We start from the raw sequence: 18,423 nt of genomic DNA, 5'->3' as shown, positions 1-18,423 counted from the left end.
AATAGACAATCCTAGGTGAAATTACACTGTCAGTCGAATCCATATAGACATGCCCAAATTAAACAAATGTTTGTGGAACTTAAAAGCAACTTTGAAGATAAAAATGTTTTTATGGTACTTACATAGAGTTGTGCTTACAAAATATAACTTAGCCAAGCAAAACTGGCAAGGGTATCATATTTGATTGTCGGTTTGTCAGGATAGTTTGCATTGTTTTGAGTATTGTATTAGAAGCATGTTTTATGTGACTATCTATAGTTAATGATATGCTTTGCAACGTGATAGTTTAAAGCATGTCTAATTTTGTGCAATTTTGAGATGACTTTAGTATTGTATTGAAAAATCATCTTTAATTGTCTATGGAGCATTCTATGATATGCTTTGTTATTGATGATTAAAAGTGTTTACAATATCATTATAGAAAGTGTTTTTAGATGTCTTTTAACACTAAAACCATGTCTAATACCGTGTTATTTTGAGATGTCTTTTAACACTAAAACATCTTTACATGACTATGTAGAGATGCTTAGAGTGTTTTACTATGAAAGTGTGCCTAGAGCGACTTTTTCTTGTAGTGTTGATTAATAACCAAAGGTGGACTTATTTTTTATAACCCAAATCTCATGTCACAAATGTTTGGCACTTGGTTAGGAGGGATTGTTAAAAATTTTGAAGTGTTTGGTCATGTTAGGATTGTCTACCATCTATTGGTCAGTTTGTTTACATATGAATGACTTAGCCTTTTAAAAGAAAAAAATACTCTTCTCTTTTGTAAGTTATATTTCACTGGTTTCGTAAATGGGCCATCTATTTGGTTGTGACAGCTTTGTAGCACTTGGCATAGGTGGCCAAGTATCATGAGGTCATAACCACCACAAACATTATTGTTCGAGTTAGTGTCAGAGTATGTGTTTGTGCGGCTCGGGTGGACTCAAGAACACAAGAATCACAGAGGGAACGCAACAGTTTATCCTAGTTCAAGTCGATTGATGCCCTATGTCTACAGCTAATGATCCTTATCCTCAAGAGCACCCAAAATCGAGGGGTTACAACAGATGTACAGGAGATAGAGAGAGATTTGGTAGGGGGTTAGCTCGATGCTAGTCCTAAGGTTGCATCATCGCTGGTGGAGCCTTCCCCTTGTCAGAGAGGAGGAAGACGATAGAAGCGGTGGAGGAGCTCTTGATACCCCTCTCTGGGTTGCCCTGCTCTCAATGTTGGGTAGTGGTGGATTGGTCAAGAGTGGAACACTTTGTCTAGGATTGTTTTCTTTGTTGTCCTCCCCCCTCTAGGTTCCGACCTTATCCCATATATATTGAGATAGCTCAGGTACATGGCGGCTGGGGGTTGAGCATGTGGTCTACATGCACCAGAGTCTAGGAGGGTCTTGTAATGGTGTTGTCCAGCTGGCCTATGTTCTAACACTCTGTGTGTTAGGCTATGTCCGCTTGGACCAGCCTCCCCTAAATGCGCCTTCTAGAATCCTTTTGGTGGCAAAGGAGGCCAACTCGATTGGCTGACGCAGGGCCTAGAAGGCCCCAAGCCCCTAGAGGTTGAGGAGTTTGTCTTCTTGTGTCATGCCCCAACAGGGGAGCAGTGGATAGAGCCACGCCCAAGGGGTAGCTCTGAGGAGCCCCTGAGCCTCGATGGCTTGAGGTATGTATTCTTGCACCACGGTGGTTAGTGCTGGAAGGGCTAGAAAGGACCAAGGATTGGGTCCAGGCTCTTGTCGGTTAGGATCTTGGGGCTCGAACGAGCCCCCGAGCTCCGAGCTGAGGCAGAAGGCGTGCTCGGGCTTGGCCTTTTCCTTAGTCTAAGGGTGACCGCGAGTGTACCTGATGGGTATAGCCTCCGATCTTTCGAGCAGTCCTAGAGGGATCAGTTGGGGGTCTCTTGATCGAGAACTATTAATCTCGAGGCTTAACGTACCCATATATTATGATCTCGTCACCAAGGTTATCTTGTTCTGGATAGATGAGTGGTGTTCTAGTCTTTGGATTGATAATCAATAGAGTGTGTGTTGTTCTTCTCTTTTGAAGATTGTGCGCTTCATGTAGATATGCTAGAGGTAGTATTTTAAAGACTTTTCACTATCACAATGCATTGCACTAAAAAAGTTTGCACTATCGAAAGAGGTTATGGTTTATGCTAATATATAGTAAATGATTATAAACTAAGCATATTTTAGTTGTTAGGTTCCTTAATTATTGTGGAACCCGCCTCAACTTCACGTAAGTGCTTGTATTTTCTAGATTTGTTTATTTAAGAATTTAGTAACGGTATTTTTTTAGTAGTAGGCAACTTGTGTATGACAACACATGTTTTTAAGTTCTTAATTGATATGAGTTATTATATTTCTTTGGATTTATTTATTCCATAATTTAGCAACTCTATGTTCAACGACGGTGAGTGTGATGACTTTGTCAGTTTCAGGATTTATCGGTCAAGCTCAATCCTTCGAAGATGCTCATAGAAGTGGGGTATGTGTTTGAGTCTACATGCATGTATTTGAGCATTTACATCTGTACTGGATTTTTCAAAAAGTAAAAATAAAGATTATAAGTCGTTCTAGATTTTCTAGATACGTAGTAAACACTACTTGAACTTAGGCATTTCTCAAACTACCTTGGAGGCAGGCAGGTCGGTTGCCTGCCTCCATTATTGCGTGGTCAGTAGCTAGCCCAACAATCACTACGGTTAATATCGATTAACCATGGTGGTCATATTATAATGCTCGTCTTGTTAAGTAGTGGTCTAGACAGCCCATCTAGGCCCGGTAACAGATTCCTAACATATATACAGCGAGCACAAGAAACCATAACTTATCGTCACCTTCCTCTCCCTTAGTCGTGCCACTTACCACATGCCTCACGCCTCCCTTCGACCTCTGCACGACGTGCCTCCCACATCCACTCTCTCACTCCCTCTCTTATTTCGTCCACTCTCTCTCTCCCTCGGTGGCCCTCGCCTCCCCTCTCCTAGCGTTACTACCCATCCCTCTCCTCATAGCGGCACCACCACCCATCCCTCACCCCGTCCTACTATGTCAGCATCTCCACTACGAAGGAGTTCGCAGCCACCAGCGACCTGTGCTCCTCTGCTCGTGCCGGAAGAGGTATGGCCTCCTCCTCCTCCTCCTCCTCTCTCTCTCACACACACACTGATCCATGGTGGATCTGTCCCTCACCCTCTCTCCCTCGCAGATCCGCAGCGACGACTACGGGGCTAGATCTAGGAGGCGTAAGGAGTCTGAATTTGACGTGCTTGCACATGGGGAGGCTTCAACCGGTGGCCTCACACGTGTTGGGGCTGAATCTGACAGCAGCAGTGCACGCGGGGAGCCTCGGATGGCTCTGGCAGGCTCACAACACTCCAAATCTGGTAGGGGGGAGCCCCGACGAGCGGTGGCGTACACACGCAAATCCTACCATCATTGATGGCTTAGCGGGCCCGTGGATGGGCTTGGTGGACCTACCCATAGATTTTTCCTTTTTCCTTTTTTATTTGATTAACCAAGGCGGGCGTTTCAAACGCCTCGGTAAAGATCTATTTACTATGACCTTTCGACTGAGACGGTTGGGATGCTTGTCTCGGTTAATCTATTTTTTCTGCCTCGGTTAAAATTCCTATAGTAGTGAAAGATATGTATCTAGACATAGCATATATTAGATAAATAATAAAAACGATATAGTTAGAAAAGCCACGACAACTTAGAATTCCAAATGGAGTGAGTACTATAACAGTTGAAACTATATTGAGTGTCCCATAGAAGTGAGCAAGATTTAACGACACAGCGTCAGCACGAAACGCAGCCACTGTAAACGCCCAAACAACCAAAAACAAGCTGTCTGAAATCACCAAAATTGTTCGTGGTTGAACACAGATACTTTATTAGTTTCTTGTTACAACAAACAAAAAATTGACCATATTGGCTGATGGTGTTAAATTGCAAACATTCACTAGCATCTAACTTCTGCGCAGTGGCTGGTCGGTCGTAGTGTCCTTAATATTGTAACACTCCATGGACGCAACACAGGACGCAGCTGGAGACATCACTGTCAGAGCTGATGTGTCTGAATAGCTGCGATATATTCCAAATAAGTCGCCTTCAACCTGAGCTTCGCCGAAGCCTCCTCGGCGATCAATTCTATGAAAAATTAAACAATTGTCCTACAACTGTCCATGATTTCCGTCGAAGAAGAAATTGCATAAAAGTACTTGCGGACAGGCACATGTCACTTTCTCGTCTCATGTTTTATAAGTTATCTCATCTAAAAAATTTGTGAGGAAAAATAAATTTTGTAATGGTTTACAACCGATGTAGCTCGTATATATGGAGATCCGGTTATTTGTTTGTTGTCATCTCGCCCAATTGGTCCCCTCTTGGAAATTAGTATGATGAGTTGATGACATGTATATATAAGAGCAACTCCTACAACATATTTTCCGTGGAAGCTAGGTATAGAAATTTTCAGCCAAAATCCAGCTCCAACAGAATTTGAAACTAGATCTCCAAGACTCTCATATCGGGGAAGTTCGGTCGTCACAGTAAGAGCGAGGAATCGCTTGCCAATAGTGATTTTGGCACAGGTGGCGTTCTCTTTCCCCACGTTTGTGGCCTTTCCCGCTCACTGGAGGCCTGTTCCACTCACCCTCGAGAATGGAGGTGCCATCATCATTGTGCATGAGGATGATGGAGGTGATGGCACTGAAGAGGCCCCACCCCTGATCCTTTGTGGTCGTAGTGCCACGTCCATCTCTCTGTCTATGCCAACCCACCTGCATAGGGTGGGAGTCCCGCCCCTCCTAGCCATCGATTTTGATGCCCCCACGACGTCTATCTCAACTATTGATGAGTTGTCAAAGAGAGAGGAGTAACTGAAATAAATCCTTCCTTTATAAAAAAAGAAGGGAGAGGTAAAATATTGGATAGAAAAATGGTCATCTTGCATAGAGAGAATGAGCCAATAATTCGATTAGATGTTCAGTCTGTAATATGAAATAGTCCATCATCATCTGACTCTTTAGTTATTTGTTTGGTTTGTGGAATGAAATGAGTTGATTCATCACCATATTTTTATTACAAGGAAATAATTAATAATACTATGAGAAGTAAAGTCATTGGCATGTTTCAAAAAATAGAGGACCAAACTACAAGATTTGCTACACTAAAATACCATTTTGATGGATAAATTGATTTGGAGAGGCAATTTCTTTATTTTTTTGATAGCCGAGTTTTACATGGGCTATAGGAGTTGCTCTAATAACTAGTTTGGGTTATGTATATTAATTTAAGTGTGTTTGAGCAAGGGAATCTTAGGTACTGGCATTCGCTGAGATTTGCTCATGGAGCAAAGATTAGGTTATTGAAATATTCACTTCGGTGGATGTGTCTTCTTTGAGAGAGACTAGTATGGCAAATCTTGATATTGATGAGTCCATTGAAAAATACTTAGAGGTAACTAGTTATCTACTATACCTAAATAGGAGGAACTCATTAGCAAATTTCTCTATGATTTTGTGAAACCATGTCATCAAAAGGCTCCACAACCACCTATCACTACCTTCGAGTTTTTCAAGAGGCAACCAAATAAACCGAAGAGACAGTGGGCTCTCATATAAAACTGATCTCCACCGAGCTTACTCCTGGCTTTTCATATGGGCACACTCTCAACACAGGAGCTGCCCCTACAAAATAGACCACGTCATTGTCCCCTGCTTCATCCCACGAGCATCACGGATGCCAGAGCGGGCGAAGGGGATTGGTATGGTGGGGGTGGCGCCCGATGCGGCTTGCTGCAGGGCGACGTGAGCTAGAAGCGACGATGCCGGAGAAGCCGCCGAAGGTCTATAGTGAGAACGCAGGAGGGAATGGAAGAGGCCTTTGGGGGTGATTAGTTGCCCTACTCGAATCGTCCAAATGTTTATCTAGCATCGTGTTATGCACTTTAGCCTTGTTTGGTAGTGTGTCTCCCACCGTTTGTCTGCATCCTCTTCCACTCCTTTCTTCGTCTCCACCCCACATGGATCTGTCTTCTCGATTTCTCCTTCCCTCGTGATGCAGGACGATAACGCGATGTAGGTATAGTGTATGGGCCCATGTGCCATAGATCCAAAACTTTTTATTCATACATGCTACTAAACATGATATTATTTTATACCGGACCAACAACAAATGCAACCAAACACATCTAGATGCTCAGTTTGAGCCTGCCTCCCATGATCCTGAACTATCTTTTCATCCTAGATCGTTATCCAAAGATAACCAATCACGCCCAAACTGCCTCCACTGATGAGTCGCGAAAAAGGACGGGGAGCGACGGTCATGGCAGTGAAGGCTAGGAAAGTTAAGGGCCTGGGAACTGAAATGCTCGAGTGCTGGGCCTGGGAACCTTCAAGCCAAGATTGGCCACCATTAAAATGAGTACAGTTTAATGAGTATATGTTTGTTAAATATAAATAAATCTATACTAAACTATGCATGATCCGATGAGTATACTATAGTTTAAGCATATAATAATTAGTTCACCATAAAATTCATAACAATTGGACCATAAAAACAACAGCTATGAATTATTCTAATTAATTACATTAAAGCATAGATCTAAAGGTACAACAAAAACTTTGTATTAAATTATACTATATTATATGTTTATTATGTAGATCTACTCATGTGGAGTTCAAAAAATTAGATTTTCTATTTTATGATTTTTTTTATAATTTATTATAATTTTTTAAAGGTTCTGCCGGAATAAAAAAGCAAAACACCTTCAAAACTACCTTCTAATCCGTCAATCCCATCTCCAACTGAGACCACTCAACCGATGTCATCCACTTGAAAATTTGTGTAAAAGTTAGTCATTCTACTTTCTAATAGAGGCAACTCTTGGTGAGAATCCCATACTTTAACAAACAAAGACGATGGATGATGGGAGAAATCCGCTTATAACAGTGGTAGGGAGGTAAAATGAATGGTTTTAAAAGTTGAGAGAGGTATTTTGTTTAGTTTTGAAGTTTAAGGAGGAAAAACAGATCTATCTATTAAACTTATATAAACGTGTGTACTGGTGGCATTGTTCATCAACAGTGCGCTCCCTCCACCCAGGCTCCTGTAGAGCTACAGTCCATGCACGCCATCCCTACCATCTGGCCTTCGGTCAGCTCCAACCGTTTCATACCTGCCATGTCCTTAATCTCCCGAACATTCTTAGCCCTTCGTTGTGGCTTCGGAACCAAAAATAATAATCTTCCAATCTGGTCACCGGGTTTTACCGTTCATTGGGCATTGTTTATCCAACTATTTTCCTCACCCAGATCACTATTCATCTACAGTAGCAACCCATTAACCAACAGTAATGGGTCCATCGTTACAAAGGGCCAACCCATTAACTAACAATACCAATCTGTCACTGCATAGTACTACCCGTTAGCCTCCACATTACCAACCCGTTAGAGAACAATCCGGGTCGGCCGCTGTACTGTACCAAGTCTACTAATCCGCATTACTGAATTTGTTCCGCTGCACACTACTGAGTCTACTAATCCACATTAGGCCTTGTTTGGATGTTGTTAGATTCATCTCAATTCACATGTGTTGGGGTGGATAAATTTCACACCAATCCACCCCAACACATGTGGATTGATGCGAATCCGACTACATCCAAACAAGGTCTTACCGGGTTTCTCAATGTTACACCTATTATATCCTACGGTACCGGGTTTAAAAAACCCGCACGTGCGAAGCACGGGGACCTGTCTAGTTTTAACAAAAATTGAGGAGGCAACGTGAATTTTTTCCTTTAGACGTGCAAATATGGCCCATCGGGCCGATAGAAACCAGCGGTAGCAGCCCACGAAGACAAAAACCCATCGCCGTTTCTCGCTGATTCGCTGCGGCTCGCGCACCTGGGAGCGGCGCGGGGAACCGCGGAGACACGGACCACGGACGGAAGCGGCGGCGGGGCCACGACGGCCGGCGGCACGGCGACGGCAGCCTCCCCCGGTGCTCGGTCCTCCTCCTGCTCGCTCTCTCGGCCCTTCGCGGCTGCGCGCCCAGGCCCAGCGGGGCAGCGCCTCAACCCCAGCGGCCAGCGTCGCGCCCGGCGGCGCAGCCGCGGCAGCGACCACTCGACGGACACCCGCTGCGCCCGGCGGTACGGACTCCAGACATTCGATCGGCTCCCTACGGTCCTCCCACTCCCAGACCCAGTCACAGTCCCAGCTCGAGCTCCGGTTGAAGCAAGGTGAGCACAGTCTTGGCAGTCAGATCCATTCATTAGAGTAAGAATTGAAGATTTCTCATGTGCTTAGAGATGAAAGGTTTGAAGAACCTATGTGAGCTTCCAGTTATGCTTGTCGACAGAAAAAAAAGAACAATTATCATGTTGTTTACAACCTTTTTTTAAGTTGGTGCTAATTCTCCCCGTAGCCACTGCTAGTGTTGAAAGAGTGTTTTCCACAATGAATTATGTGAAGAACAAGAAAAGTAATAAAATGGGTGATGAATATTTGAACAATTGCTTGGTTACATTTATAGAGGGAATTCTTAAAGAGATATCATTAATCTATTCCAAACTGGGGATCGTAAAGTTATATTGTAGTAGTCTTGCTGTTTTGTAATCTTTCTTAGGGGGAAAATACAAAATGCAAAATGCCAACTACTTTGGAATGATGGAATGCAAAATGCCAAAATTTTCAGAGTTATGTTTAGTTCCATCCAAAATGCAGAATTTATTGCCCTCATGAGGGCCTCTTGAGGCTCTTTTGGGCTTTTTTTGGCCTCAAGAGTCCAAAATCCAAAATGGAGAAAAACCATCTTTTTGCCAAAAATTTTGCATGGTGTTTAGTTCCATTATGCAAAATGATGAACCAAAACCCAAAAATTTCTGGAATTGAAGGGGAACTAAACACCCCCTTAATTATTAGAGACAATGGCGTTATGCCACTATGTCCAGAACTTGTACTTTGCTTATTACTATTGCCGACCCCACAGCACTGCTGGCGATGTATGGTGCGTCTGACCCCACAGCTGCGGAGCGCACGGCGTTCCGGTGTGCTGAGAAGCAGTACAAGCTTTACAAGCCACTCAACCTCAAGGGCAGGTCCAGGTCCAGGTCAGGAACTCGATCCCACTTTCTTCCTCTTATTGGAGTTGCAATTTTCATCTCTTCTCCCAAAGCCCCAACCTTGATGTCATCCAACACTGCAGGAGCAAGCTGTCTGGTGGAGAAGGAGGTGGCGCTGATCTGTCAGCGGTAGTTGACTTCCACGTGCTGCTTGCTGCTGATGGGGAGCTTCCCGCGGGGATTGGTCGGCATGACTGTGTGGGGTTTGACCGCCCCGTGTTCTGCTTCTTGGACAGGCCAGGTAACTGTGATCTCCCTTCTGTTCTTTATTCGGGGCTAAAATTAGATTGTCCGGTTTGGTTTTTTTTTAAACTTGTGAATCTGAACATTGCACTTCGAACAAGGGATGGTTTTGCAAACCTTGGTCCTCCCTGTGTGAAGTAAATGCTGTTTTAGTCCTGTGATGACATATCAGAAGTAAAGCTTACAGCAAGGCTAATAATACAGCCCGTTGCTTGCTATATGTAAAGTTTCAGTCAATCTATCGGTCCACTCATATAGTAGTTAGCTCTTCTATGGCCTACTTTCTCTTACCAAAATTCTTGGTTCTTGTACATAAGCTGTTTCTACCCACATCCCCTTAGTATACTTGCTCTTATGCGCATAGCAAATCATATCTTTTTAGCACAGTTTTACAACAAGACAACGTTCCTGCTCAGATTTCTGTATAGACATCAAAACATGCAAGTCATTTGTTATTTCCAATGTGGCCTACAAATCATAATGTCATTACACCAAATATGTTTCTGATATATCAGTATTCATATTTGTAACTCTGTAGGGTTCTATTTCATTCCTGGTGCTTTATCAACTGAGGAACAATGCTGTTGGATCAGGGAAAGCTTGAAAACATTTCCACAGCCACCTAATAGGACTAATTTGACTGCAATATATGGTTCAATTTCTGACTTACTCATCGCTGCTAAAAATAAAAAGGTATTGGTTGAAGCAGAAAATCCTGATATCCAAGAAAGAAATGAACAGAATAATTGTGGAGGGAAAACGAAATCCAAATACTTCAAATTTGTGGACTCAGAGAGCCAGAAAGGGGAAGAGCATAGGTCAACTGCAGCCACTACCCTTATGAGGAAGCTCCGGTGGAGCACCCTTGGTCTACAATTTGATTGGTCAAAGGTATGTATCCACTTGCTTCCATCGCAATGCTAACAGCTAACAATAAGCTCATTTATATCATTGCTTGGATTCTGGTTTGTGGTGGCATTGATGTATTATGAATTTCCGATAATTATACTGCAATAAAAATTGAAAATATATTCAGAAGGTTCTACAATTATTTCAAAAGTGTTTTATTCAGAGCAATCATATTATTGTTATGAATCTAGAATTACATTAGAGTGTTAAGTGTATGTCAAGGCCCATCCTACAGGACCATATGGCCCATGAGGCTCTATATATAGTTGTCATCTCCACTAGTAGTAGTAGATATCATTCTCTCAAATCCCAAGGTTAGTAACATGGTATAACAGCAAGGATTAGGGTTAGTTAGGATTAGTTCAATCCTCCACCCACGATCCAAATCAATTCAGCGACCATTTTTCACTCGCATCACGCATTTCTTCTGGCTTGCAGCCTGTTGGCAGGCGTTTCTTTGTAGTCGCCTGTCACAGATCTTTGTCTGGCCACCAGCCCACCACTAGTCGATGGTCACCGTTCTGTGGATCTCTTTGTTTCTGTGATTTGAGCTGTAGGTTTTTCACATAGCACTCATGATCCTGCCCTGTGTATTCACCTCTCTCCAAGTGGATGTATTTTGCTATTGATTATGGGAGATGATGTTGAACATATTTCTCATGTGAAGAAACAATTTGGTGTGCAATTATTTGGGTCCTCTCAGTTATTTCTTAGGAATTGAGTTTTTAGACTCTGCAAAGGGATTTTATCTTTCTCAGTCCAAATGCATACAAGAACTTATTGCTTATTCAGCCATTACTGATTGTTAGACACATAGCCGGCCAGGCCTTATTTGCTGTGTCTATCAGTCGAGCCTGGGCCTTGAGCCCATATGGTTTTCTATAGATTGGTTTCTAATCTTGATAGCCAAGGATATCCAACGGTGGTGAAACTTCTATAAACCAACCCTAGATGATCCTTGCCTATATATCTACGTGTACTCCATGACTCTGTAATCTATCAATTTTTACCATGCAATTCCTTTGCGTCTGCAACATCGATAGATCTAAACTTGCAGCTTCATGCTACTGATGGTATGCCTCTTGAGGATCCTTCTTGCTATCATTATATTATGGATAGCCTTTTTTTATCTCACTGTTACTAAACCTGATATGGCTCGTGCTCTTCAGTCTAAGTCAGTTTGTGAGTGCCCATACTTCTGTTCATTTTGGTCATTTGCTTCGTGTGCTGAGATTAACGGGGACATCATCTCAGTGTTGGTTTTATGCTCGTGCTGATCCGCTTCAGCTTCATGCTTGGGTGAGTGACCCCATGGATCACCACTCTCAATAGGCTATTTCATTCTTCTTGGTTCTTCTCTTAATGGAAGTCCAAGAAACAAGCCACTGTATCTTGCTGGAGTCCAGAGGCAAAACGTCTAGCACTTGCTACTACCATTGCAGAGGTTATGGCATCGATGGTTGCTAGCTGATTTTAGTTTTTCCTGTGGTGCCGCACACCTGAGATTGCCATGATCCTATGAAACATGAACTTATTAAGCATATCGGTGACCATTGCAGAGCTTATGGATTCGATGGTTGCTAGCTGATTTTAGTTTTTCCTGTGGTGCCGCACACCTGAGATTGCCATGATCCTATGAAACATGAACTTATTAAGCATATCGGTGTTGATGCCTTCTTCACCTACTCTCACTGGCATTATAGTTTCTCTTCAGTACGTGTCCTCAGAGTCAGAGTTGCAAGTGGCACATTTTTTTCCACTAAAGCAGAGTCTCGATAGCAGCATCCACTTCAGATCCTTTGCTTCCACCTTGAGTTAGAAGGTGCTGTTTACTGTATGTCAAGGCCCATGCTATGGGCCCATGAAGCTCTCTATATAGTTGTCATCTCCACTAATGGAGATCATTCTCCCAAATCCCCAAGGTTAATAACATAGAGCACATAACAGAATATTACAACTGTAAGGACATTCACGCAGCAGTTGACTTAAGGACCTATTCTGCCAGTTCACAATTGTTCAGGTGAAACTATATTTGGACATGACTGTCTATCACAAACAATATCTCCCATTGGCCATATAACCTTTATTGTTGAAAAAAAATACTCGGCTGGTGGATATAACCTTTATTGTTATGACACTAGGTTAAATATTATATTCGATTCTTGCTTGACTGCACAATTTCTACAAACCGTTGCTAGAAGTAACATATTATGTCTTCATTTTTCCTTTTTCTTTTGTAAAATCCTTATGCTTTGGCAGCGGAACTATGATGTATCACTTCCACACAACAAGATTCCAGATGCTCTAGCTGGTCTTGCCAAAAAGATGGCTATTCCAGCTATGCCTTCTGGAGAAGAATTCAAGCCAGAAGCTGCTATAGTGAACTATTATGGTCCAAGTATGTATAGCTTGTCTCTTAAGATAGCGAATGCCTTAGATTGATACATTTTCTTTGGAGTTGTCTTGATGAACTGTATTCTTGCTCTGTTTCATTTCTGTACTGAAATACTAAGCTTTGAAGGGCGGGCCTGGTGCAAGCGGTAGAGTCTTAAGACCGGAAGGTCCTGGGATCGAGTTGCGGTCTCCTCGCATTGCACAGGCGAGGGTAAGGCTTGCCACTGACACCCTTCCCCAGACCCCGCACAGAGCGGGAGCTCTCTGCACTGGGTACGCCCTTTTTACTGAAATACTAAGCTTTGATTGATGTAGGTGATATGCTTGGTGGCCATGTTGATGACATGGAAGCAGATTGGACAAAACCTATTGTAAGCATAAGGTATGATGGTCCAGCTTCTTACCTTTTTCATGATTTCATAGTGTCTTACCAGTTGCCATTTATTCTTTTAGTTTGGGCTGCAAATGCATCTTTCTTCTGGGAGGAAAGACAAGAGATGAAGTTCCAACAGCAATGTTCCTGCGCAGCGGTGATATAGTTTTGATGGCTGGGGAAGCACGAGAACGCTTCCATGGTATTTTGAGTTATGAAATGAAAGTTATTTGTAAATAAGATTAGAACACCATAGAACATAAAATTTCATTTCTATTTTGACCTTTGGTTTACATTTCACAGGTGTACCTCGGATCTTCGCAGAGAGTGACCAACAAGAAATCTCTGCACTGATTTCACAACTATCTAGTGGAGATGACGACTTTATTTTGGACTATATCAAGAATTCTAGGATAAATATCAACATCAGACAGGTCTACTGAAGATCAGATTGGTTGCAGACTTACACATGAAAGATTGGTGCGAACTGCTGCTTTCTTGCTGCACAGTCAGGTCCATTATGTTGTATGGCTCAAGTAGGCGCATCTGGAATAGCAATGGAGTATCTGAAGGGTTGGAAGGTCCTACAATAGTCGTCAAACTAACCATATGTGATATGTTAACTTCCATTGGACGAAGATCTTTTTTTCTTGGTAAAATTTGATAACCTGTCAAAGGTAGCCATTGCTAGCTGATTTCATGTTGTTATGTTTTCTGAAGTGAAAATGCTCCTCGATTTTGCTGCTACAGTAAAGATATTTGTAGATCTGTTTGAACTTATTGCTTGATGTTTCGCTCATTTTGAACAATCTTAGGCTTTCTCAGAGTTCATTTGCTAGTGTCTGTATGTTCTTTCGTCTTGAGGAATCTTAGGCTTAGTATCATTGGATGGATTGAGCTTTTGTTCAGTATTGCATGGCTATCCAAAGGCACTTATTTGTTTTATATCTCGATGTGAAATTTAGTTCTTGAGTCTATTTGTGGGTTTGTGAATAACCCACCTTGCATCCATAGTGATGGGATTGGACAGAGAGCTACGTATGATGCAAGGCTTAACATGTCTAAGACGATTTATGACGAATTGTTTTATTACGTGTCTTCGTCCAGTTTAAAGATTGCTAATGGGTCAGCACATACAATAAAACCAAAGCAAGGTTATGCAGTTCTTTTTTTTTTCCTTCAGCCTTAAACGAGACTTAATAAAGAATTAAAATAGCGAGAATGAATACTTGTGTGCGTCAATATTTGTAACTCCAGAGAGGCCAAGAAAGGAGCATGCACGAGAAGTATATTTGCAAAATTCAGAATGTTGTACATCCCTGTGAACTACCTTTGCAAAATCAGTTTGTTCTGCAGGGTTACTTGTAACAGCTACACTTCTCGACATGCAATTTGTATTTTTCTAGAAATCAAATAGACAGGACTGCTCACACTTTTTAGCAATTATACAAACACAAGCACCACAGACAAAGCAGGTAGTCATCTCATCTGTTGGAAATATATCACTTTTGAACAATCTCTTGGATTTGCTCTGGACTCAAGATCGATGTATTGATGTCAAAATTAGCTTCTTCCAATTCTCTGTGCAACTGCAAAAGGATTACAGGCAAGTAAACACGTATGCCTTCTTTTAATATAGAATCTGGGGGCATGAGGAAGATGCACATACAGTCCCAAGTATGACAGATTGGCTCTCTGGGCTATATTTCCTCATTTCAACTAGCATGTTCAGTTGCTGGAGCAATAACTCACACCACGTAATTAGCAGCTTGATCAACAAAACAACAAATAACACGAATGTTTCAACAGGAATATATGTGGAAGGTATCTATTCACCTGTTCTTGTATTATTTGTTGAGCATGTAGTTTGGCAGCCAATTCTCTGGGTTCAAGCTCAGCTTCATCAATAGCCATTTCTTCTCTATTAAATAAAATGGCAAAAAAACTAAATCAGTCTTTGACCACATTTACTCTAGGTAAATCTCTAATGTAATAGAGTAGGTGTTGCCACAACATTTCCTTGTTATAACACCAGTTTTCACATGGTTTTTCTTATGTATCTTGTTATGTGCGAAGGTCACTTATCTAATTGATTGCTCATTTCCTATTATAACGAATCAATAACTAACATATAACACAAAATCATTAGTGTGGTTCATGTTCATATTTATATCTAATATATAAATATACTTATATTAGTGCTCACTCCCTACTATTAGATGTATAGGGAAACATGGAACTAATAACTGAAAACAAATAAAGTACCATGCATGATTGTAACTACAAGACTAGGTAGGTCAACCAAAATATACAAAGTGTTATAAAATTGCTGCTCACCAGCATTATGTTAGCTGACTAAGGGTTAAGGGAAATGCTAAACTTTACTGACTGTAACAGTCATCCCTGCCCCCCTTGTTTTCTTACGGTAATGCTGTTTTAGACTTATTGGGACCAACATGTAAGACACTTACTTGGCAACAAATTGATAGAATTTAATCATCAAGTCCTTGTCATTTTCGTAAACAACATTGACCTTTCCTAGGCAACCAATGCCAAAACTTGGATCTGACATGAAGAAATAACATGTCAAGATGCATCATGTCAGATTGTTGATTTTCTACACTAAGGCAAAGAGGAGTACAATCATTTTTAAAAACAAATCTGGAAGTGAAGGAAATAAACAATATTCCTTTGAGAAGTACGATACTAGAAATCTAGATTATTTAAATGCAGCAAGCACATCCTTGGATGTTTACCTAAACCAACGAGCAATCAAGTACTCAGCAAAACTACTTGATACAAAAGCAATGACCAGCAATCCAGCATAGTAAACTAGTAGGTATGCCTGGCATGTCAAAGCAGGCAGATTAAAATGATTTTATATTCTACAACGTTTAACTTACCTGAGCATGACTGAATGAATAGACAAGACTAGTGAATGTTACACCTTCATGTGCTGTAGATATTTTAAATATTGAGTTAACCATAGATTTTTTTTTTAAAAAAAACCTTCATCAAAACATTAAGAAAATGGTACATGGTGTCAGTGTGTCACATCATGATATCAGTAGCTGTAGATATGATAACATGACCAATAGTCCAGGGTGTTACATTGCAGTTCTTTCTTTATACCTATTGTAAATGCATCATCGTTCTCAATCTGATTCTTATTCCTCATCTGCATCAAATCATTGTAAACTAGTACATGCTTAAATGGTACAGCCTACAGAAAACCTCGGAGAGAAAACATGGTGTTCAAGTGGAATGCAATTTGCGTACCTACTCCCATCTCGTGAAGAATCTCCTCTTGTATTTCAGTGGTCACGGCCACGGCCTCCTACAGGGAGAGCAAAGCACAAACATACTGTAACTTTCACATACATGCCCAGGCCTTGACACGAAAATTTGCACTAAACAAACTGCATAATCGTTTTACAATTTCCCACATCGCAAGGTAGAAACCAAAATTTTGAAGTAACCCAAGGCAATCGAGCTGTGTAAGTGAAACGTCAAGCTAATCAGCCAAAGCCCAAAGATGAGGACAGGCAGAAAACCCAACATTTCAAGAACCGCTCCCCATCCACTACAAGTCATAGGAGACAATGAGAGCGCTAATCTAAAGAACCGGAAATGGCGCCCGGATTGCGCGGGCGTCGCACCTGCTTGTCCCTGACGGCGTCGGCAATCCGCTGCTTGACCTCTGGAACGCGGGGACAGGGAACAAAGATTAGGGAAAACCGGATGGGGAGCGAACCGGAAATGCAGCGAAGACGGGGACCGACCGGGGAGGGAGATAAGGAAGGAGAAGCGGGAGAAGAGGTGGAGCAGCTGCTCCCTCGTCATCATGCTCTCGCCGCCGGCCGCCGCCATGTCCGTTCCTTTCCCTTCCTGCAGTCTGTCAGTCTGTGGACTGTGAGCCTGTCATCTGTGGTTCTGGTTCGGGTGGTGCCTGTCTTTCTTTTTTTTTTTCTCGCTTCATTTTTGCCGTTATATTTGTTTTTTTCTTTTTTTGGTGGAAGGAAAGCAAAAATAAATATGGGCCGTTTGTGGTGCCGAGAACATGGGCTGTCAAGAGCCCGCTTGGATTATATTTTGTTGCTTTGCGCGTGCATCCCAGAAGAGGAATTGTCAAGAAGCGCCACATTGCTCCCCAATTTCATTAGAGTGACCCGTGGGTTGCCCCAGGAACATGCATTTTTGTTGGCACTTATGGCGATAGAAAAATCATATCGGTATTGGACACAAGGATCCTGATTTTCGATGTTCTGTGTGTAAGGCCTTGTTTAGTTCACGTAAAGAAAAAAGTTTTTAGGTATTATAGTATATTTGTAACTATAGCAATTAGTGTCCAATCATATACTAATTAGGATTAAAATATTTGTCTCACAAAATACATACAAACTGCATAATTAGTTATTTTGTAATCTATATCTAATGCTCCATGCATATGTCTAAACATCCTATGTGATAGGACGAAAATTTTTTGATGAGAACTAAACGATTCACTTTGTTGGTCTAATTTTCTTAGGAATTGGTCACCTGATTTTTTTAATAAACACAAAAAGAAGCCCCCGTTTATTTATTTCCGTCATTTTATCTTTCGATATAGTGACCAAGGAGCAGAGCAAAAACACCTCATTATGGGCTAAACGCATATGAGGAGTCATAAGCTAGGAAGAGCCTGAAAGGATAAAGATGCCCAAGAGGGGAGGTGAATTGCGCTTCTCTAAAAATTTAAGCAACCTATAAGCTCTAATTCAACCACTTGTGCCTAGTGTGACTAGAGAGCTACCGGATAAAAGTTTTGCAGCCTAGTTCCAACCCTATTCTAGCATGGCAATTCTTGGAATGTAAAAACTCAAAGTAAATGCTAGAAAGTAAAGGAGTAGTGGAAGAAAATGCTCGGCGATGTTTTGCCGAGGTATCGGAGAGTCGCCACTCTCCACTAGTCCTTGTTGGAGCACCCGCGCAAGGTTCTTGCTCCCCCTTGGTCCGCGCAAGGACCAAGTGCTCTCTACGGGCTGATTCTTCGACACTCCGTCGCGGTGAATCGCCCAAAATCGCTCACAAGCTTGACACGAGCCACCCACAAGAACTCCGGGCGGTCTTCGTGCCTCCAATCACCACCGAACCGTCTAGGTGATGGCGATCACCAAGAGTAACAAGCAATGAACTCTCACTTGACCCAAACAAGGCACTAGAGAGTGGTGGATGCACACTTGACTCTTGGAATTCAACTAGAGAAGGATTCTCACAAGAAATATCTCAAATCTCAATCCTCTCTAGGCTCTTGCTTCTCTCTTGCACCACAAGGTGCTGAACAAAAGGGCAAGAGACCTCTCGTGGACGAGGTGCAGGAGTATAAATACACCCCACGAA

The 18,423-nt window shown here is 42.0% G+C and overlaps 2 protein-coding genes across 4 annotated transcripts; one reads left to right on the top strand and one right to left on the bottom strand.

Annotated features, from left to right (window-relative positions):
- On the top strand, window positions 7,884–13,941 carry LOC8075795 (alpha-ketoglutarate-dependent dioxygenase alkB). 2 transcript variants are annotated; one of them, XR_002453349.1, is made up of 9 exons: window positions 7,884–8,243; window positions 8,993–9,113; window positions 9,209–9,366; window positions 9,907–10,259; window positions 12,537–12,675; window positions 12,791–12,882; window positions 12,987–13,053; window positions 13,125–13,246; window positions 13,348–13,367. XR_002453349.1 is itself a non-coding variant. In XM_002450698.2 (8 exons), the coding sequence occupies exons 2-8, from the start codon at window positions 9,004–9,006 to the stop codon at window positions 13,485–13,487; spliced, it is 1,089 nt and encodes a 362-aa protein (XP_002450743.1). In that variant the 5' UTR covers window positions 7,889–8,243; window positions 8,993–9,003; the 3' UTR covers window positions 13,488–13,941. The 2 variants fall into 2 exon arrangements, 1 of the variants encoding a protein (XP_002450743.1); XM_002450698.2 differs by lacking the exon at window positions 12,791–12,882 and having other exon boundaries at window positions 7,889–8,243; window positions 13,348–13,941.
- LOC8075794 lies at window positions 14,303–17,008 on the bottom strand. Of its 2 annotated transcripts, XM_021461270.1 has the most exons (8): window positions 16,827–17,008; window positions 16,704–16,744; window positions 16,324–16,381; window positions 16,177–16,242; window positions 15,516–15,609; window positions 14,881–14,965; window positions 14,714–14,779; window positions 14,303–14,633 (listed from the first exon to the last, which is right to left on the bottom strand). In XM_021461270.1, exons 1-8 carry the CDS (start codon window positions 16,912–16,914, stop codon window positions 14,547–14,549), a joined length of 585 nt encoding a protein of 194 aa, XP_021316945.1. In that variant the 5' UTR covers window positions 16,915–17,008; the 3' UTR covers window positions 14,303–14,546. The 2 variants fall into 2 exon arrangements, with proteins under 2 accessions (XP_021316945.1, XP_002449500.1); XM_002449455.2 differs by lacking the exon at window positions 16,177–16,242 and having other exon boundaries at window positions 16,827–16,995.

Source organism: Sorghum bicolor, chromosome 5 (genome assembly GCF_000003195.3).
Source record: "Sorghum bicolor cultivar BTx623 chromosome 5, Sorghum_bicolor_NCBIv3, whole genome shotgun sequence".
Taxonomy (NCBI): Eukaryota; Viridiplantae; Streptophyta; class Magnoliopsida; order Poales; family Poaceae; genus Sorghum; species Sorghum bicolor.
Note: the sequence above shows the minus strand (reverse complement) of the source record. Positions and strands in the feature narration are given on the sequence as shown.